The sequence below is a fragment of the Condylostylus longicornis genome, unplaced genomic scaffold (assembly GCF_029603195.1).
Source record: "Condylostylus longicornis isolate FDR11 unplaced genomic scaffold, ASM2960319v2 ptg000013l, whole genome shotgun sequence".
In the NCBI taxonomy this organism is placed as follows: Eukaryota; Metazoa; Arthropoda; class Insecta; order Diptera; family Dolichopodidae; genus Condylostylus; species Condylostylus longicornis.
The window spans coordinates 16,907,635-16,931,253 of record NW_026577982.1 but is presented as its reverse complement, the minus strand read 5'-3'; the positions used below and the strand labels follow the sequence as shown (position 1 = coordinate 16,931,253).

Genomic DNA, 23,619 nt, shown 5'->3' with positions numbered 1-23,619 from the left:
AGCTTTATGGAAAAAAGGGTGTATAATTTAGGTTAACATTAAAATAGAAAATTTAAAGGGCAAAAAGTGTTCCTAAAAAAATGTTTACAAATACCTTATTGCGTTTAAATAAAAGCAACATTAAAATTTATATTTAAAAGATTTACTACTATTTACAAATAAATTAAAAACAATCTTCATTATTCTTTTACAACCTTTATAATGATATACTAAGAGAACCTATTTTCTATCCTCCAAAAATATCATTGCAATTTTTACATCCCTTAAAATATTTTTAATTGCTAGTAACTATTTTTCTGTTGTTTAAATTAATTAAAGCTAAATGCGATAACATAATTTATAATTTTATAATAATGCAATAATAATAACTTAAACTAAAATACTTTTAATTTAACAACTGAAAAAAGTTAAAATAAAAAGTCGTCAAACTTTGATTCAATTTTATACATACATACAAACATGTATGGAAATGTGTAGTCTATAATATAGAGAACTATTTTTGATTAAGAACAAAAATAACTGAGACTTGTGTATAATAATAAAATATTTTTTCATAATTATTAAAATCAGTGCTTAAAAATTTTTAGGTCCACGAAATTCATAACCACTATTTGTCATCTGAAGGCAAGGAACCTAAAAGTAGAAAAGTAATAATAGTAGTTTATAATCATAATTAGTAGAATCAGAATTAGAAATTTAGATAAATATGTAAAAATGTTAAAAAAATATGCCTACAATAAACTTACTTGTATAATATTAAAATAAAATGATCCCATTACTTGTGAAGCTGTTGTATTTGTGTCTTTTAAACATGAATAAAGCATATCGTCGCAAGTGCAATGTGATCTAAAAAGTAATAATTTAGTCAAAATTAAAAATTACAGCAAAATTTTAGTAATATAGTTTGACAGTATGTTATTTACTTTGTATAAACAGAATCGTTCATCAATTCATAACGTTGCTGGTATGCTCTGACTTTGATCGGACATAAATCATGCGTTCTACAACATCTATCCATTTGTTCTTCTTGACCTAAGTCGTAATAATTTCTGGCAACATCACCAGCTCCACACCATTTTGTACCTAAATTTGTTACCAATTAAAATTTTGATAACTATTTAAAAATAAAGTTGGGTCAAACCAATGGTTTGTGTTGTAGCACTTTTCCCTTCAACAAGTGAAAATACTGCTTTTAAATACAGTCTATGTATATCCAGCACACTATTAAAATTATTTTCATTCATAAACAAAACTATTTTTAGGATTGCATATATTTAGGATGAACGATTTATGCAGTCTTTGAAATAAAGCGAAAATTAATATAAAATGGGGTTAACATAATACTCGATTTTAAGGGTTAATTGTGTGAGTTAAGAAAAATACTTATATTTTTTAATGTCATGGAATTTACCGTTAGCTTTTTGTGTTTATAGAAATTTTAAAAATTTTGCGGTTTCGGAAATATAGGGTGTCAAAAAACCAAATTTTACAAATTTCAAGAGGGGATAAATTTGAAACGGCAATTTTGTTTTTCTAAAGTTTAACTATAGTATACCGCGCTAGGGGAAGCAAGCCACTGTCTTTCTGCGTTTGCAAAAATTGAAAAATGCTTATGGTTTCACTGCACTAAATAGTTAAAAAATGGCATTTTTAGGGTTTTGGGGAGGTATAACTTCTAGAGGGGGGGAGATAGGTAAAAATTTTGTTCTACGGAAATAAGTTTCTAGTAAAGATCTATGTACGTATTAAATTTTGGCTTTCTATCTTCAGGGGTGTAGTGTCCACTGACGGACGGACGGACAGAGTGAAACTAATAAGCACTTTTTTTCAAAAAATTTTTGGAAAAGTGCTAAAAACATAAATTTTAAATAAATTAAGTACCTGGTATTATCCCAGAAAATATAACAAATGGGCTGCTTGGTATTATACCTGTGGTTTCAACATCTTTATTTTGATTTGTCCTTCTGATCATTGCTTCCGCATGCATTTTATCAATTGTATCACATTGATCCATTAATTTTAACATTTCTTTAAATGAAATTTCTAAAGGTCGATTTAATTTAGCTAAATTATCTAACAGTGTTTTGCCGTCATCATCGTTGCTGTAAAACCAAAAAAATATAATATAAGTATATGGGTATTTTTGAAAATGCAGTTGTTAAGGTTAGTGCTGTAAAGCTTTAAAAGCTCTAACATTCATTTTGCACTTCAACAAAGTTTTAAAAGCTTTGCAGTTCTAACCTTAACAACTGCATTTTCAAAAACGCCCTATTTTATTAGTTTTGTATTTGAATAAAGGTTATTTGTGTGGAATAATTTTACAGTGATATTAATTTCAGAAAACTTTTTGATTGGGTCCAGAACATTCAGGAAACTCGTATGTAAACATTAATGTTCCTGACGAGTAAATAAATACAACAAATTCATTGGTTTCATTATATTAACGTATATCAGATGCTATAAGTTAATATAATAATTTATTTCAATAAATTGTCAATTCACATCAGAAAATTAAAATTTGTATCTGAAATCAAGGTAAATCCAGCTGAAATGTAGTAAATAGTTTAAATATCAATATTATTTAGCGTTCAAAATGCAATATGACATGGCAGCGCTTTTTTTGAGTGCTTGTAGCATGTTGTTAGAAAAATTTTGCCACGTCCTTTGCTCAGAATTTTATTTTGAAACTTTTTTGTGTCTTTTAAATGTGACTGAAGAAGCCCTTTGGTATATTTATTATAAATATATACTATAAGTGTGTGTACAAAAATAAAAAATTAAAATTTTTGTCCTCTTTTATATTTATTTTTATGAATGCTATTGATTTCTGAAATACCACTTGAAAACCGAATCTAGAAATAATTTTTTACAATTATCTATAACTTTTCCTCTCTATGTTGAATATTCTGCTGGAAATTCAAATATGTAGTTCTTGTAGTATGCATAACTTTTGTTCTAAGAAATATTTTTTAGAAAATGTTGTAGTTTAATTAAATATAATAAACATGTGCTTTGACTCGCAAAACATAATACCAGCATACACTTGTTTGCAACATTACATTGTTTAAAACTTATATTTGTATATATAGACATGCATTGTGTATATTCAAGTTTTGTAATAGTATTACAGATTGAAAAAAAATTGGATTTATAATTCGTTGATTATACCCGTACGAACGTATGTTAGAAGGGTATACTCCACCTGCCTTACCGTTTGTAACGCTAAGAAATAATGGTCTGAGATATAGGCTCAAGTATATGTTTTTGATCAGCGCCGAATTCTGAGTCGATTTAGCTTCGTCTGTCCGTCTGTTCTAATTGAGCTTAGTTCATCAAATTTTCACAAATGATTTATTGTAATTATTGCCAGAACCCCATTTAAGTTGCACATGATCGGGGTACTGATCTTAAAAACTATGAAAGATTTGGTATTGTACGAAATGCTATGAAATTTCTGTAAATATATTAATAGGGCCAATGTGTTTAATAAAAGTCATTGAAATTGCTCGGCTCCTTCTGGTAGCTACCATACAATTTCAAAAGTTATTTGGCTTTATCTTAGAAACTGTGGAGAATTTTAGAAGCTGTGGTATTGAAATTTCACACAAACAAATGTATTGTTACCAATGTGTTTGATAAATGTCGTTGAATTTGCTTGACTCTTTCTGGTAGCAGCCGTAAAACTTCAATAGCAGTTTGGCCATATCTTAGAAAATATGGAAAACACAGCACTGAAATTTTGCATAAGTAAATATGGTAATACGACAACTTAGAGTCTGCCCCATAGTCAAGTAGGGCATATTTATTCGCACATAAGATAACAAATTCGTACGGATATCACAGAGTCAGCCCGGTCAACTCTATTATTTCTCGTTTTTATTTAATTTTCATTTGATTGATGCGTAATTTATAATAGTTAGTTGATAGAGAAAAACGCATTATAGAAAACTCGGAATAAAAATTAAAAAATTGATTGCTATGTAATAGCGTAAGACACTTTAGTTTTCAAATTCAAATTAGAAAAAATTTTTTTTCTCTTAAACTTTCATGAAAATAACATGAAAGATTAAGTGTAATGACATAAATTTCTTCATCATTTTATTGTTATTACTACGGAGAACACCGTTGATCTTGTTGATCTGTTATAACATTCAAATGTTATTAAATAAAGATTTGAAAAAAGAATTTCATATATGAGAATTATTAAAATCACACTTGTGTATACAATATGAAAATTTGTTGATAACAGCAAACTTCGTCAATACTCGTATCAAAGTTGCATTGGCTTAGTGCAGTTTAGTATGCAATATGCGAAATTTTTTTGGAACTTAATATAATTTCAAGCAAAAAAAACTTCATGCAATGTAATAATAATCATGTATTATTATGTAATTACTGCGTTTGTTTATTATTGAAAACAATTTCACATCAATTAACTTCAATTTACTTGTTTATTCAATGAAAAATTACAAAATATTCAAATTTAAATTTATATGCCAACATTTAAGTTGTATGAATTTCCAATATAATTTATTCTATATTTTTTGTAATTTTGAAGCAAAAGTATTAAACACGGGAGCTACGACAGGGTTATTTAATGTAATTCCTCTTTGGTATAACCCCAGGTTTGGAAACAATATTTCATTTCGTAGCATTCAAAAAATGCATTAATTGGTGAAAGGAACGAAGATTTTGTACAATTTATAATCAGTTTAAAATTGGAATTTATCACTATTACCCATAAAATGAATATTTAACCCCGAAAATCCCATTTGAAAATTTTTGGTTTCAACAAAAAGGTGCATTGACTTAAATGACTATAACTATCAAAATTATAAACTGATTTAAATTGGACTTCCATAATTATTAACCATGTCTTCTGCGACATTAGACAGTTTGCTCATTTTAAATATACTTATTTAAAATTTCACTCTCTTCTCGAACCAAAATTTAAAACGAATCAGCCAAGATTGTATTTTGCATTGCACGTACATACAACTTTACATTATGATGTGTCATCTTAAATCTTTGATTTTAAAAATTTTCATACAACGCAATAACAATAAAACTTAAGAGTAGTTTCACTCGTACTACAATTTTGTAATAACATTATCAAACATTCATTGAAAAAGTTTTCCAGTTCTGCTCCTACCCGTCTCTTACTTTTATAGACAGAATTGCATTTAATATGTTTTGTCGATCAGTTAGCTTCTATTTTCTCTCGCGTACTTTTGCTTCGGACTTGACTATAGAAGCGAATTTGGTTGAAAGTCATATCTGATTAATCAACCATACTGTGGGCCTATTTCATAAACATATACCTAACCAAATAATTAACAAATTTTTTACAAATTTATTTGTACATGTAAATATTATTTGGGAATTATGCAATACAGGCATGTTCGGACGCCACATTTGCTTACTTTTTTCTTTTTTTTTCATTTTCAAATTCACTTTTAAACATATCGGTACCGTAAAGTGTACAAAATTTAATTTTAGGGGTGGTTGTACAGTTTAAACACGCAAAGGGTCATATTTTTTTGTTTTTTCTATATTTCCTTTTGCTCGCATTGTGTACGATAGGTTTATAAACTTCTGCAATATACATAAATCGTGGAGGTTTCTCATAAAGTTATTATTTTCGCATTTTGACCTATTTGGGCCACCCAATATTTAACGAAGTTTTTTTTAATTAATTTTTTCTAATTTTCTTTTTTGTTTTTTGCTTAACAATAAATTTAATACACGTATGTGGTAATTTTTTTATAATTACCTAATGTATAAGGCAGTCGAAAAAGCAAGATCTTTGAACTGTGTGTATTAGAATTTCATAAATGATTTTCATTTGTTAAGGTCATAAAGCTGTAAGTTGAAGACTATTTACTTACAATTTTTATTGAAGTTTCAAATACATAAGAAAATATAGTATGGAAAATTGTGTGCAAATTGAAATTTGATTGCATAGAAAATCCAAGTGTTTAAAAAATCATTATAGTTTGTGTAAAAACTTAGCATATAAACACTAGTTTTGAATAATTTCGTAAACAAAACTATTGAGAAGTGTTAAAAATTAAACTTCTGTAAAACGCTCAGCAATTTCAAACTTATTTCAACTATTGTTCTTTTATTATTGTTCTAATCTATGTTACAATCACGTTCTCCCGCAATTTGCTTGCTTTGACATTTTACTATATATAATTTCTTTATTATTATTATATACAGTAATATTGCATGTAATTTTAGGTTCACTAAAACACTAATTGTTTTTTTTATAAACAAAAAAAATTAATTATTTTTGGCAGATTGATGTAAGAGAAAGTTATTCAATTTAATTGTTTTTCAATCACATGTTAACAATTTTCTCAAACCTCTTCCCCCGCTCTCCTCTTTTTGCATTTTATGCAAATTTCTCTTGAGTAAAAGTCAAACACATTGCTTTCAATAACAAAAGCAAGTGCTAATTAAAATATTAACAAATTTGTTGGATCTGATTGTAATGAAATACATGTGTATGTAAATTATATAAAATGCTAATATGCATTTCTTTTGTTAAAATTGAATTTTGTCAATAGTTTTAGCTCACTAATTATAAAACATTAATGTCAAGCGAACGTGATGAAATGTTAATGGAAATTAAAGTTTCTTGCATTATTTTGATATATGGAAATTAATTTAAATGTATATTTAATTTAAAATAAAGTTTTCAGCCACACCACAATCATAATACAAAAGGAAGAAGGTACCAATACCAAAGAAGGTACAAACAATCTTCCTTTTTATTTTCTAATTAAGCTAACTCTTGAATTTTAAACGAATAGGATAATGAAAAATTTAAGTAAGAATTTTTAATTATTCTCACGTACAATCTGATTGCAATGAATATTAAATAAATCTTAGAATGACGGAATACTTTTCTTTCAAAGATTATAATTGAAGTTATTGTTCAAAAAGCTAAAGTTACTATTCTTGCTATATACTATGATGCTTATTGCGTGCTTATTTTGCAAATATAGTTTTTTATAAATTCATTTTTAAATATTTCTTTGACAGAGTCAGATTATCATAATAAAATTCCAAATATTAAGACATTAAATCGCAAAAGAAGCTATAATACCGAATTTCGACCAAATTTGTTTTTTAAATATCACAAATAATGCAAACTAATTTATAGTTAAAAATAACATTAAATTAATAAAAGCTTATTTGTTTTGCGGAGATACACTACTAAGCTGGAGATACAATATTAATTTGATGTGGATTCCAGAAGAGTTCATACAGAGTTTCACCAATTAATTAAATATCATAAAGAATTAGTGAATTAAATACATACCTATATCGCAAACGAAAAACGAAATCTTTAATACAAACACGAAACATAACTGCATATGAAAAAATTATCATAAATTACTTAATGTCAGTAGAATACAAATCAGCTGTTGTATTTATGCTTGCGTAAATTACATGATTTAAATTTTTAATTTTAAAGTTACTCGGTGCACGTATAAAATATCGTAATTAATTTCTTATTATTAATTTTGTGTCAATGTTATTTTTGTAATTATAAGCTCATATATACATACCGGCAAACATAAAATATATATAAAAGAACGCAGATATTATACATATTTAAGCTTTGTTTGTTTTTCAGAATTAAAGTTTATTTTCATAAAGCTATACCTGTGAAGCCCTTGAATTTAAAATTCGAAATGTTAAAACAAAACAAAGTTTAAAATTGCATAATACAGGAGAATCGATGATTGCACATTCGAGTTTCTCTTTAATACATTAAAAAATATGTAAGAAATAAAAGAAAATTTACTGTAATATAGAGTTTATACAACTATTTAGTATCGCAAATGTACATATTTAAATTGGTTAACAAATTTTCAAAAAAAAAAAAATGTGTCAATTTAATAGCGGCCACTTATGTACTAAAAATTACTGCGATGGTATGTGAAAATTTTTTGATGTGCGAATCAAAGTGAAACAAAACAAAAACAAGGAAAAGCAAAAAAAAAAACTTTCTCTTTTCATCAATTTGTTCATGTAATCGAATTGCAACAATTCATAACAAATCGTTCGGTTATCATTTATCAAAGCACCCCGCACGTATTGAATTCTAGAATTTAGTTTATTACTATTAAAATCCGTAAGCCTAGGATTTAATAATTAAGAGCTTTTCTTCAGTAAATATTTAATTTTTTACAATCGTTTTTCCTAATGTTTTATCACTTTGTGAAATTAGTAACGCACTTGTTTGGGGTCACTATATTGTTAAATGCAACTGTACTGAAAAAAAAAAATTAACCTTTTGTTTATTTTTTTATATAAAATTTATTTTCAAAGTCAAATGCAAATGAAATGTACTAAAGAAACAGAAAAATTTCTTTTGTAACAGCAAAAAAAAACCCAAATACACTAATGGAATGTAAGACACGTAGAGCAGTTTCTTTCAATGATATTGTTAAAAATTTTCTATAAAGTAGACAGCAAAATAAATGCTCCTCCTTGTAAAAATTATTTGTATGTTATGATTTGCAGTGGTTATTTAAGCAATTAGTGCAGTGGCTCTTTAAGCAGTTTTTTTGTATTTTATGTTTACGATATACTTACATACATATATAATATTTTCATGCTATATATGCATATGTGTATTTTTTTTAATAATGTTTATTAATATGAATATTATAATTCTAGGTACAAAATGTATGAAATTTATTTCTGGTTTATCATTATTTTAAATTTAATACAGCAATTTAAGTTAATATTAAGAATAAAAAAAATTTGAAAAAAATTAAATAGAAAATTTAAATTAAATTCAACAATAAATTGAAAAAATTCAAAACGTCCAACAACAAATTGGACTTCTCTATGCAATAAAAATTTTATAGAACAATTCATAAAATTATTCAAGCTTGTTTCTTATTTCTAAATTTCTAATGATACATTATTGAACAGCTGAAAAACTTTGTAAAACATTTTGTATGTTATTTCTTCAAATTCTGTATGTTGTTTCTTCTAAATAAAGACAATAGAAACACACAACATAATTCAGACATCTCTTTAGATATTGTGGCAATAGATCCTTTTTCATTTTGAAAACAAAAACCTTAAAATTAAAACATTAAAACCTTTAACGAACCGACATATAATAATAAAATATTTATTGAACCCATTTTAGAAACTAAAAATCATTTCTCCCGCAAGGTTTTCGTTTTGAAATATCCGTCAATAATGGTGACCTTCTTTTAATTTTAATTTACACATTTCTTTTTTTGTTTCGAAAAAAGATAATAACAAATATTTTGTTTTGTTTTTACATTCGTCGGTTGTGCTTTTAATCTAGTTGAGCACCGTTACGTTTTGATGACAGAAAAAAACGTGATTTCAACATTGAATTTACCTTTTCCGTTTCTTCGTTCTTTTTATTTTTGCTTCATTTAAACATTAATTGGAAAATATAAATAAATAAATAAATAAATACATGCATATATACTTATGTAACATGTTGACTAAAATGACACATCTCGAAAAATTTTAAATTTGAGTTTGTATTACAATGCATAGAATATGTGCAAGTTAATTACATCAATGTTACTGTTAAAAACTTCTCTTTTTATATGAGAAATTATTTTAGTTATTTATTAACTCCTTATGAGTTTCTCACCCTTATTGTAAATCTCATTCGTAGCACTGAATTTCAGTGAAATTACGAATTTTATATTCTGAATTCGGAAGTAGTAGCAATGTATTACGAAATTCGTAATAGAGTAATAATTATGAATCATACTCGTAATGAAAATAAATGTCAAAATTCTACTAATGAAATTTTCAAGCGTAGAAAGGCAGTATTCAAGATTTTTATTTAGTAGAATTTATTTTATTTATATTATATTAAAATTTTAATTAAATTTTATTATTTTGTAAAATGTCTATTATTTTTTTAAATATCTACTATGAAATTTGAAAAATTTAAATGTTGTCACTTGACAGCTGTAAAAGATAACGGTTTTGATTTATAATTACTCAACAGTCTACGTGCGTATCTTAACTTGCAATTTGTAGAATTCTACGAGTGAGATTCACAATAAAGGTGATTATTTACTTTTTTGAGCTATTTTTTAGTGGACTAACAAAAAGAGTAACTTTAAACATTTTAAAAGTTTTAATTTCTGCTCATATTCATAATAAATAAAATGACTAGTATGTTCTTGTTTATTTAGGAATACAATATGAATTTGAGGACGTTTCATAAATTATTATTACTTACTAAATTTCTATTAATTCACAGCCTAAAAGTAATTTATTTGGTCCCAATTCAGTAACAGCAACCGTCCTGTCATGATGATAGATCATTATGAGCGAATCATTGCTTATACGACTCCCACTAAAAAGAGAAACAGGCGTGTTTGTTATTATTTAATGAAATATGTATATGAATAAGTTTGGGAAAAAAAAATTGGAACTTCAAAATTTTAAAAAAAACTAAATACTCACCTATATGATTTCATTAGGGTGGCACTTCGTTTTCTAACAAATTGCTCAGTTAGTGATGTAAATGAAGAAAAACTTTGTGGAAATTGAAATGATAAAGTTGGTTTTGCCCTAGCTGTAGTCAAAAAAGCTAATACTGCACTCAACAAAACACATAGTATTTGTAATTTCGTTTTAGAGCATATACCCATTTTCTCTAAGAGTTCTAAATAAAATTTTAATATTAAAATATTCAAATTATTATTTTATTCTTCCTTAATCATACATCTAAATTTTTTTTTATCTTTTTTTATGATTCAATCGTTGTAAGTACTTGAACTTAAGGATATTATCATCTTATAATTTATGTAAAACGTCGTAAATTTAATTTTATTGCTTAATTTATGGCAATGTCCTATGTTTTTAAGGATCAAGGCCTTAAAAAATACAATTACTTCAAAATTGTTATAAAAAATTCGGACATACATATTAGTTTTTTAATGATTAATACCGACATTGTTGACAATAATAATGGTAAATTAACTGTTTTCTACAAATATATGCGCATATGTAGGAGTTTTTGTGTATTCGTGTTTATTGAAGGTTATTTATAAATTTTAATGTGAAAGATACCAAAAAAAAAATATTGTCATTAATAATTGGTTTTATGTTCTCTATAATTATTTTCCAATTAATTTAATAATATTTTAATAATTATAGGTTCAAAACTGATTATCTTCAAAGGTGTTAGTGTTAACGACAATAATTGTAAATAGTAATAGAATAGTTATAAAAATTTACGTGTTTTTGTTTTTGTATGAAAAATTTCTGCTCCTTCTTCTAAAAATCCTTTCACAATACCATGTTATAATAACCAGCAAAGACGAAGATTTTTAGATTCCGATTTAACTTTAACTTTACACAATGCAGTCCTTATTTATGTACGTATAATGTAAGAATTGACAAGAGAATAAAAGTCATTTTTATATATATGTAGATCAACGTGAATGTAATTGTATTCAATTTTCAAAACAAATGGAACAGTTATATATTTTATAATGGCCGTTTTGAAATAAATTATTTATGAATGAAATTTTTTCAACATATGTTAGAGTTTTGAAATTTTCCTATCTTTTTATATTTTATACATAATTATACTCGTACGAATGTATGTTCGAAGGGTATACTAAATTTTCCTTACCATTTGTAACGCTAAGAAATAACGATCTGAGATATAGACCCAAGTGTATGTTTTTGATCAGTGTCGAATTCTGAGTCGAATTAGCTTTGTCTGTCCGTCCGTCCGTCCCAGCGACGACTCAAAAGCTAATTGAACTAAGTTCACCAAATTTACGCAAATGATTTATTGTTGTAAGTGCCAGAACTCTATTTGAATTTTACATGGTCGGGGTACTGGTTCGAGCGCCATACAACATCAAAATTTATTTGTCTATATCTTAGAAACTATGAAAGATGTGGTATTAAAATTTCGTACAAGTAAATATATTAGTAGGGCCAATGTGTTTGATAAAAGTCGTTGAAATTGCTTGGCTCCTTCGGGTAGCTGCAACAGTAGTTTGGCCATATCTAAAAACACAGTACTGAAATTTTGCATATATTAATATGGTAAAATGGCAACTTAAGGTGATAGTCTGTCCAATAGTCAACTATGGCATATTCATTTGCATATACAGGATAACAAATTCGTACCGGTACCACAGAGTTGACACGGTCAACTCTATTTTTTCTCGTTTTAAATTAAATATTTATTTCGTATTTTCGAAAGTCTTTAAAAATGTATAACAAAAAAGTCCTTTGGGCTTCAAAACTATAATAAAACAAAATACAAACTAATAAGTTTTAATATCGTACTTTAGGAACTTTTACCGTGAAATATTAAGGTGAACAAAAAAAATTAAAACTGAAGCTGAGCTTGTCGTTGCACATGTGTATGTATGCTTTTGCCAAAATATTTGAAAAAACCATCATGCAATTAATAGTTAAAAATAATCCTGAATTCAAAACGTCTGAATCACTAATTACGCAAAAACTAAAAACTAAGTATAAGATTATAAAAATATTATTGCGTTATCCGCATTTTAAATTTAAAACTTTTCTCTTTTCATTTTACCAAAATTTCAGATTTGGTTGCCTGCGAACTTAATAAAAATTTAATATCGAAAATTTGATGACCGTCCACTCAAATTCATGTCTGTACTTAACTTGGCTTTAAATTGGTTTAGAAAAGGTTTTTAATACAATACGAGTAAGATAATAGACAAAAAGAATTCGGACGGACTGATGAACAATCGTTTGAAAATTAATTTACATAAGAACTGACATTATAACGACCATTATAACGATGTCTTTGAATTAATCAAAACTTAAAATATTATCTTTAAAATTATTCCAAATAAATTAACTTTGTGCTTTTCGGATAAATAAATAGCAAACGCACATTATCACCAGTCATATGAGGTACAACTTAATCAGTTAATATTCATGTTCAGACGCTCTGGCGCTGACAATGGAGCAACGGACTTCTTATATAAGGAAGTGAAAATTGATAGACTATGTTAAATAATTGTATTGCGTAATACAGAGCTAATAATTTGTTATGTCTACTCTGGAAGCGAGTATGGCCATTAGACTTTACGATAAATTTCTTATATACATTATGCAAGCAATTATTTTTATTACATTATTATTACAAAACAAAAGCAAGAACATTTGTCAGTTTTTATTGGACATTATTTTCTACAAGATTTGTATTAAATAAAATTCCAGCTTATACTTTTTTTTCCAACAACATTAAAACATATTGCAGTCATACAGGAAAACATATTACCTCAAATAAGACACATAAAATTTAACAGCTTCATTACAGTCGAGATAAGCTTATTGTGAGTTAAAATAATACAAATAAATAAAATAAATAAATTAAAATAAGTCTAAAAACGCATCATAGAAAACTTGAAAAAAAAATATATTGATTTTAAATTTGCGTTATATCTAAAATGTGATTTACTCGTATATGACATATTTTGTGTCTTCTAAACGTTGTATTAATAGTAGAATAAAGTTTAATTTTATAAATTACACTACACAAAAACGAGCAAAACAAAGCAAATAACAATAAATTTAGAACGCAACTAGCCAATACGATTTAATTCTTTTGAATCCGGGGCAGAATGAAAGTAAAAATAAAATAAAAAAAAATAAAAGCATAATGTCATAACTTGGATCTATTATTATCTTTAGAAAAAAAAGAAGGGATCGATAAAACAGTCATTAAATTTTGAATTATTAAAAAAGTGAAATTGAAAAATGACTAGTCATGTTTTTCCACCAACTTTAACTTTATTCTGTTTTCAATAAAATTTTCGAAAAAATCGTACTGTCAAGTCCAATTAAAGCTTTTAAATATTTTTTATTTTTAACGTTCTGATTAGATTTTGAAATTATTGAAAATTTGAATACTTTGTACTTGTTTTGCACCAATTTTGGCATTTTTACTTTAGGGGAAGTTCCCGAAGCGTATTTATTAATTTGTATATTAATCGCTTTTTCAAATTTTTAAATATATATTTAAAAATTTTCAAGACAATTTCACTATTGCATGTAACTTTAGTTACCTCAACTCTGAAAATAAAAACGTGTATTAACAATAATATTATCCTCTAATACCTTACATACAAAACAAAAAGTGCGTACTTTATAATATTGAGTAAATAAAAATTGGAAAATGACTCATATAGTCATGTAAGAATGTTTTGTTGTACAACTTGTTGTCTGTTTAAAAATTAAATAAAAATTTTGTCAATGTACCCCCAACCAAAACATGAACAATATAGTGGTTCATGTTTTGCTTTTACGTATATTTGCGCATGTTGCATCGTTTGTTTCGCAAGTAGACTAATCCCACTTTTATTACAATTGAAATATTTCGTTTAAAATTGTTAACGAATCTGGTTAAATGATAATGGGTTTAATCTCAATTTATTCCTCTTTGCAACGACATTATATCATTGCTGGTAAAATGAAAGGAGTTTCTAAATTACTAATTTACTATAGGGACCACTTTTAAAATAACGTTCCTTATGTACATACGTGTACATTGCACGTTTTGTATATGATTGTTTACAGTTAACATTATTGTGTGATATATTAATAATTAATAAGTTTATTTCGAATTATCGAAATATTTTTGATTATCACTGCATGTTTAATTTATTTAAGCATTAAATCAAATTATTAAATAAGAAACATTGCATTTAATTTTCCGTATAATCGAAATATAAGCTACAACTGTACCTATTCAATAAAATAAAATAATTAAAACAATTCTATTGTCTCGAGCCTTCAGGTTTTCAAGTTTTTATTAAGAAAAGAAAGTAGGTACATGTCAGTTATTTGTTAATATAAAATTATTACATACATATATACTTGTATATGGAGTAGAAATGCGATTATTAACAACAGTAATTGTTATATCATCTTTGCTATTGTATTATGGGAACAAGTACAATAAAAGCAGTAGACGCATGAGAAATTTAAAAAAAAATATTACGACTTAGAGATTTATTAATTTTTCAATAAATTATAAGGTCGAAGTGAACTTAAAAAATGTGTGTGTATACATATACTTAATATGAAAAGTTTTGAAAATGTCAGCAAAATAGATTTAAGGGTTAAGACTTTTACAGTAGCAAAGTTAAATTTTCGAACGTAGTCGAAAATTTGAAAACATTATTTAACATTTAGACTTAAATGTTTACAAGTGTGCAATGTATATATTTTTATATCGAGACAACATTCATTACACACATGTTCTTTCAATACATGAAATTCGAAGGTTCCTGTTATAAATATTTTTCAATTAGGTTCAATGTTCCGGGTGAGTGCCATTTATAAGTGGAATATTTCATTGCTAGTGAGATTTATTGCATGAAAATGAGATAGAAATTTTTAATTGCTCTTTATTTTAAATTTTTGCTCCCATTTTAATTTTTCTGTTTTTTTTTTCAATTATTATATGGATAAAAGATTCACAGTTTATGGTAATTTTGTGATTTTTTACAAAGATTAAATTTTAAACAATAAGTACAGAGTTTAATATTTGATTCCGTGTTTTTACTTTGAATCGAATCTTACAAACACAATCAAAATTTATTTTGAATAAAAATTTTTAAGGTTGAAATTTTGAAATTGGAAAATTTATATTTTACGAATTAAAAATAATTATTTTATTGTTATGCTAATATAGAAATCTAGAGAACGAAGAAGTTGATTCTGTCCACTGAATTATAATTCATATATTGCTTGATTCACGTAATTTTTTATGCATGGAAATTATATGCGTTAGTCGCGTTGCGCTGATGCTTGAAGATCACAATTTTCGGATTTATCACAATTAAGCATTCGGAATGATTTATAAATAGATAGGGTTTTTAATCAAATTTTATATGGATTTACAAATATGGTTACAAATTTAATGATTTGTTAATGATTTTGAAATTAAACAACGTTCTACTTAATTTTTTTTCCATTTGACCCTTATTGACATAATTGTAATTCACCAAAGTTTTTGGTACAGCACTCACTTATGTAAACTAATTGTAGCTATTATTGTTTATGAAAACTAATTACATCCTGAAAGATCTAGAATGCTTGTTAAATGTTCCAAATTTCAAACTGGTTTAAAATAAAGTATAACATCATTTATAAAGTTTTTTAAAAATTTAAACATTATCAAACAAACATGAACTATTTTTTTTCAATCACAACTCGTTTTTGAAATCTTTCCGATTGTGAAAATAAAGTTTAATCATTTTTTTTTGTGTAAAATAAAAAAAAATGAATTTTTATAGATTTTGATAGATTTTTTTAATTTCATCCAGGAACTATTTTCTATAAACATTTTAATTTTAATTTTCGTTGTATAATCTTTCAAATCAAACCTGATTCAATAATGAAGTCAAATTAAATACACAGCAAAGCTTAATAGAATTCAATTTTAAATTTAAATTATTTTTTATTCATTATTGTATAGGAAATAAAAATTTAAAATTTCTATCTCTTAAAGAAATTTGGCAATGAAATCGATGACCTCCAATTTGAGTTGGTAATAATTCAAATTACCGGTAATTTCAATTTATGTACCAATATGTTTAAATACATATTAATGGATATAAAAGTATGCATGTGTGTTAATTCCATTATAAAATAAGTAAGACAATTATAAAGAATTTGAAGAGTTTTCTTCCGCATTTGTCTTAGTTCTTAACGAGTTTGATTAACAATTTAATGCAAAACACTGTGTGACCTTAATGTATATTCATCGATCATAAATATCTATTTATACGTATATACATACATAGTATATGTACATATATTTACAAAATTGTGCAAAAAATAACTATAAAAACTGTAATATAGATAGACTTTTTTATCCATATTGTACAGTGCAAATTACGCTGCAAATGTAAATATAGTATAATGGTTTGCAAACTATTAATTAAATTATCCAAATTATCTTTTAGTATTTAAAATAAAATTAGAGTTTTTGTGAGATATCGATGTAACGCCAAATATAATCTAAAATAACCAAAAATATGTTTTGTAAATTTCACAATAAAATTGTTAGCTTAGACCCATAGATAACAAACAATCAATGAAATAAAAAGTGGCATATTTTTACTTGACACATTACATAATTTCTACTCGTATTACGGTACATTTTTCCACCATTAATTTTTAAGCCCTAAGCAATTATTCGCCAAATATAAAAATTGTTTTAACTATGAGTAAAGTTGTCCCAAAAATTGTTAAAAATTTTCCAAAAATTATTTATTTTTGTAGAATTCCAATTAGCCTAATGAAAACGGACGTAATCAACATAGGCCTGCCGGTCCTTTCACTTGTCAAAGTCATTTTTTGACATTACTGTTTTAAAAATTTTATTTAATTATAGAATTTGAATTTCACTTAGTTATAGAACTGTACTTTTTTTAATTCTACCATTATTTTTTATTTATTTCGATAGAAAAACTTTTAATTTCAATTTCACACTCACTTTCATTTAAGCTCTTTAGATATTCTTTTAATAAATTTTCCTCTTTCATTTGTTTAATTTTTTTTAAATTTTAAATTTTACAAAAATTAAAAAAACAACGAAATGAATAATTAAAATGAAATAATTAAAAAATTCTTTTACACAGATTTATAAAAGAAAAAAATTATTTAACGCAATTTTTAAAATTTATTTTTAATTATCACTTTTTTTCTTTGGTTTAACAATATTAAGGGGCAAATCTTTCAACTTTGCAAGTAGTTAAATAAAATAAACATTTTATTTAATTTTTCTTTTATTTTGTGACGTTCTGTATGCTAACAGATTCCGCAACAAAATGACTTTTAACCAAAAATTCAAATACTAACAACGATTTTTCAACATCATTAAATCTTGGATCAAAACAGAAGGTCAAGTCAGTAGGTATATTACGTTTGATTTTAGTAAATACTTTTATTATAAAATAATAACTTTTATAAGTAATAACGGTGTTTTTTGTAATTATACAATATTGCTACATTAGATACGAACATTTTGGATGTTTACGATTTCGTATTTTGTTACTTGTTTAATTCACAATCAATTCGATTTAGAATACACTCATGTGTATATAAGTTAACCAATCATCTATTAAACGCGAATAAATAAAGACAAGTAAAAAAAATTACTATTAAATTAAAAGAATAACAAAACAAAATAAATCGTGTTTTTTTTCTCTACTTTACAAAGGCCGACCTGATCTTACCGGAATGTAATTATAGACTGAGCTTTTCTTTTTTTTTTTAATATTTACAAAATTTAACAATTTTCCGAAAGTTAGTAACAAAACAACTATCGTCAATATATTTATTATATATTATGATAGCTGTACATGTTTATACCTACATTATAAAATTACTATTTTTTTACTCGTTTTATTTTCCTCTGGTGAGCGATATTTTACTACGGTCTCTTTCTCTTTCTTCAATACAAAACTACAATATAAATGACAATATAATAAAGCATAGAGCTAAAAATTATTATAACCAGAATTACTGACTAACAGAATAATTTTTTTGAAGTTGTAAATGGTTATAATCATTGTAACACGTACAGTGCAATAAAATTGTGGCAACCAATTGGAAATTGTAAAACAAATTTATAAATTTTCGTTTTATGTTACGATTGATCGATAATTACACTATACGAGTCAAAAAATGTTGTCCAATTTTATTTTTAAATGTTTGTTTAATGTAGGTAATTCAAATATGACATTTGTTAACATGTCATATGCAATTTCGTCACAATTATAATATTTTTCCACTACTACCATAAATATAATCCAAAATGATTTGTATTTTTTGCAAAGTAATTTTTGTAAGTTTGGCTGAGGTAGTCGAACTGCAGTCAAACTTTTCTAACTGCATTTTAGAATCACGGACTCATCAATACGAATAAACGAATGTAATACGAATGTAAAAATATCTGTCTTATGTCGAATCGTGAAAACAAAAAATGGTAATTATGATCACAAACATTTACACTAAAATATCATGTTACGACAAATTAACAATTACACATTCTGCATTTGGTATACAGGTATAACTTAACCTAAAATGTATCTGTTATGTTATATGTTAAAACTTACATGATTTGTAAAAAAAAAATCATAAAAAATTAATAAACTTGAGCAAATACAAACCTGTTGCTTAATAATGCATTATTGTGAGTTCCTTGAAATGTAGTGAACTATTAAAGTGAATCGTGTGGTAACAAAACGGCTATGAAGGCAAATGCACCTAATTGCATGTAATAGTTTACATGCATGTAAATAGGACAACATTTTAGTCAAGAAAATTTTGAAAATGTGAAAATAGCATACATATATGTATGTACATATGTATGTATATATGCAAATATTTAATGTATGTACATACGTATATGTAATTTAAACGTGTGTTTAATTGTTTTTTGTTTACCTTTAAAATTTTTGTATTTTCTAGATAATAAAATTACAAATGGTCATTTGTGGCCGTCTCTCCATAATAAAAAACAATTATTATGTACATATATGTACATATAATGTAGGTACTTTAATACATAAAACAAAAATTGGTACAATAAAGAATTTTCACGCTAATTATAGCATATCGGAACCAAGGTTACGGTTGGTATCTCAGTAATTTTCACGTTTTTCGAAGTAGTAAGTTATTCTGATATTTTCGCGATAGTCAGTACTCAGTGATTCTGATGCGAAAAGTTAGAATTTGTTAAAAATTTAACAAGTAACAAATTTAAAAAAGTACAGAATATGTTTGCTGGAAATTTATGATATTATAGATTAAATTATGAAATTAAATTTATGTTATTATTCAATAACAAAACTATTGAATATTTTTTATTAATTTGGATCTGTTTTTCATTAGAGAGGTTTACTTAGGGAATGCGGTAAATTTAAAATTCATAATAAACATATAAGATTAATCAATTCAATGGCATGATAACTGCTTAGCCAAAATCTTTATAATAGTTTGTATTAATAATTATTAGCGTAGCGCAATTTCAATTTTAAATATATAACTTAAACAATTTGAATATCATAATCTATTTTCCATTTTTTATTATTTACATACCTTCATATACATAAGTATACATAAATGGATTAAAAAGCATATAACTCATAACCAATGCTTAAAAAATAATTTGTTTACGATACGGCGTTTGAGAAGCACCTTTACTTACTTTTACTTTTGTAATTTTGCTTTAAACTTTACTATCTTATATCTATAGGTACAAACACCTTATACTCGTATATACAAAAAAAAGAAAGTTTTTTACACGAAGAAAAATTTTTAAAAAAAGAAAATTCATTTAGATATACGTATTTCCAAAGTTTAAAATAAATTAAACTGTGAATAAAATGAAAATCCTTAAGAAAAATTTAACTACTTAAAATATTTAATATTAAATATTTTAAGTGTTCCAATTAAAATATATAAATAAATATCTATGTTTGAAGAAATATTTGAAGAGCTTGACCTTTGTTTTTCGAATCATACTGAAATATCAACTAATATCTAGACTTGCAAATCGTAATACCAGCAAACAAACTTTGTTTGTTGGTGTTACGATTTACGACAATGTATTTTACAATCATGTATTTATTTGATGTATCTCCTCAATAATTAAGCAAATTATTAATAAAAAATAATAATATTACGTTAATCGTATACTAAATGACCTAAATTGAAAGTATTTTTGTAAATACAAACAATTTTTTTTAATTAAGTTTCATTAATATAAAATTATCATAGAGCTAAGATTGTATTAACATACTTGTACATGTGTACATACACACATTTGTATTTATAAGCATTTCGAGGCGTCAAAATCAAAACTTGATTAAAATTTTGCAAATCTTACATAGTTATTTGTTGATACTGAGTTGTTATAACTGTAGTTAATATTGACTTTACGCTACTAAATGTTAAACCTTTAGTTTCTTATCAGTTTCGCAAAAAAAAAACTAAAAATAATAACAACAACTGAATATGTAATGTACCTACACCAATATGGGTACGAAAAATTTGTAGTTAACAAAAGAACTGGTTTGAAAATTTTCATTTTGTTTTTCTTTTTTGTTTTCTTCTCAGAGGCATTTTCTTTGTTTCTTTTAAAAATATCAACCGGCAAACAAGTTTTTAAAATTTTTATAATAGTTATTATTTACGAGTTTTAAATACACAATTTAAAATATTAAAACTAACAACTTCTTAAATGTTTTATGAAAACAAAAGTTTTTAATTCATTTTACATGAAATAAAAAAAATGAAAATGAAATTTCATGCGAATTTATACTTTTAAAAAAGTTTTTCCTCTAAAACTAATGTAACTGTTTCAGTTTATCTTGCTGTTTATATATAAACTAAATGTCACACGCATGTAACACTATTAAACATAATAATATACATATATCAATCATGGTCTTCATGATTCAGCTGAATGGTAGCTAACTATATTTTTGGAAAAATCGAAATCTGAATGCTAAAAACACATCATTCGAAAATTACATTGCGAATAAATAATTGTGTCTCAATCACTTATTCTATCTATATTATCATCTAGTGAATAACAAGGTGGAATGCCAAATAAAAGTCATGAAAATTAAGATATTATTGATTTTAAAAGTATTTGATATTCAGTTTAAACTTTGTAAGATAGTTCAAGTTGGTTGTGACTTAATGGCCCAAGCTATTTTTTTCTTAGTTCTTTTCACATAACTAGATGTTTCCACGCTCATATTAATCCAAATTTTATGTTAATTCAATTTACTTCAGGTGATTTTTGAACGAATTTCCAGTTTTTCTATTTTAAAATAAAGAAAGGCTAATTAATATTTTACTTTTTTAATTTTATTACATTGTTCGTGTTTGTATTTATTTATATATATATATATATGTACATATTCATACCTACATCAGATATATTTAAATTTTCTGCACTTTATGTTTTATTTTTAAAATAAAGCTCAAGCTATACATTAGGAGATTTAATTTTTTTTTTTCTAAATTAATCCCTAAAATAGAAGTTCGTCTAACACTTATTAAAAAGCTTTAACTTAGATAAAATGCTCGTTATCTTTGATGAAATAATAGTAAAAACATTAACTTAACTTTATTGTTACTTTAATTCAAAAATAATATTGAATAATATTGAAAAATTCATGTTATCCTTTTATTGAAAAACATTATAAAAAAAAGCATTTTGTGTTCCGATAAAGTAACATAAAAAACTCAGTTCGTCACTAATAAAACGTAAAATTTAAATATTAAATAATATTTTCAATCAATTCTATTTACTAAGATTTATACATTTTTGCGGTATAAAAGAAAAAATTAATAAAATAAGTATAAACTTCAAAGTACAGAACAATTACAAAAAATAAAAATATTTTACTTTGTTTTAACCATAATTAATTTAAATAATATTATTTAAAAAAAATCCTTTGTAAATATCTTATTTTAAATTTTTATAATAATCTTGATTATAATAATAATAATTTTAAGATTGAAAATTTTTAAAAATTTTTTAGTTCTAAATTTAAACGAATATTACACAATATATAAAATATTTTGGGGTGGAAATTGTTTAACAAATTTTTTTAAAGTTGTATTTTATATTTAAAAAATTCAAGTTAACAAAACCTAAGGCAAAATCTTATGATTTAAGAAATAAGAAATTTAAAATTTTTTCAATATACATAAATTTCTGTAAAATTTTACTGTTTTAAAATCGATTAATACATTATTTTTTATTTAAAATTTTCATTTAAAATTTTTAAATAAAAATTATGAATGTAAACAAAAACTTTAAATAAATAATTTTGACATCATGATTCTTACTAATTGAAAAATAAAAATAATTTAAAATAATAAATTTGAAAAAAAACAATATTTGACTTATTCTAATAAAGTTTTTAAAAAGATGATTTTAAATGTAATACAGACTTAAAATTTGTATTACTGATTTTTTCAAATTGATATTTTACCATTTTCATTATAAGTAATATTAATTTTTAAAAATATGAAATTATACACATGATACATACATTTAATATTAAAATAAACCTAATATTTAACACTGTCGAACGAGCATAGGAATATTGTGGCTTACTTTTAAAATAGTTTCAATGAATTAATTCTGTAATATCTGATTTTACCAAATGTTTATAACTATAACCGCAAAGAATAAAATTTAAAATCAGACCAAATAAAAATTTACATGATTTCAATCTACAAAACTTTGGGAACTGATTTAAAACTTGATATATTAGATTAAACATGAAAACATTCTGTTTTTAATTTAAGCAGTTTTCTTTTATTTGAGGCAGTGTTTATCTTTTCTTATGATACAAGAGCAAAATATAAATACACGCAATATAAAGAAGGAACAAGAAAAATAAAATCTCTGTTAAGAACCAAATATTTTGCTCTTTTTATAACTAAAAGAACATAATTATTAACTTCCACAAACTACTAAACATCTCAATATTTTTGTTTTATGAGTAGTATTTGAATTTTAATTGTAATTTTATC

General features: G+C 24.9%; 1 protein-coding gene across 1 annotated transcript; it reads right to left on the bottom strand.

The window, feature by feature from the left end:
* Positions 1-126: 126 nt before the first annotated feature.
* Positions 127-18,284, bottom strand: LOC129605285 (uncharacterized). The gene is made up of 7 exons (XM_055514942.1): positions 18,077-18,284; positions 10,498-10,699; positions 10,271-10,387; positions 1,882-2,102; positions 924-1,083; positions 747-846; positions 127-633 (listed from the first exon to the last, which is right to left on the bottom strand). The coding sequence occupies exons 2-7, from the start codon at positions 10,683-10,685 to the stop codon at positions 574-576; spliced, it is 846 nt and encodes a 281-aa protein (XP_055370917.1). The 5' UTR covers positions 10,686-10,699; positions 18,077-18,284; the 3' UTR covers positions 127-573.
* Between the last annotated feature and the right edge of the window lie 5,335 nt (positions 18,285-23,619).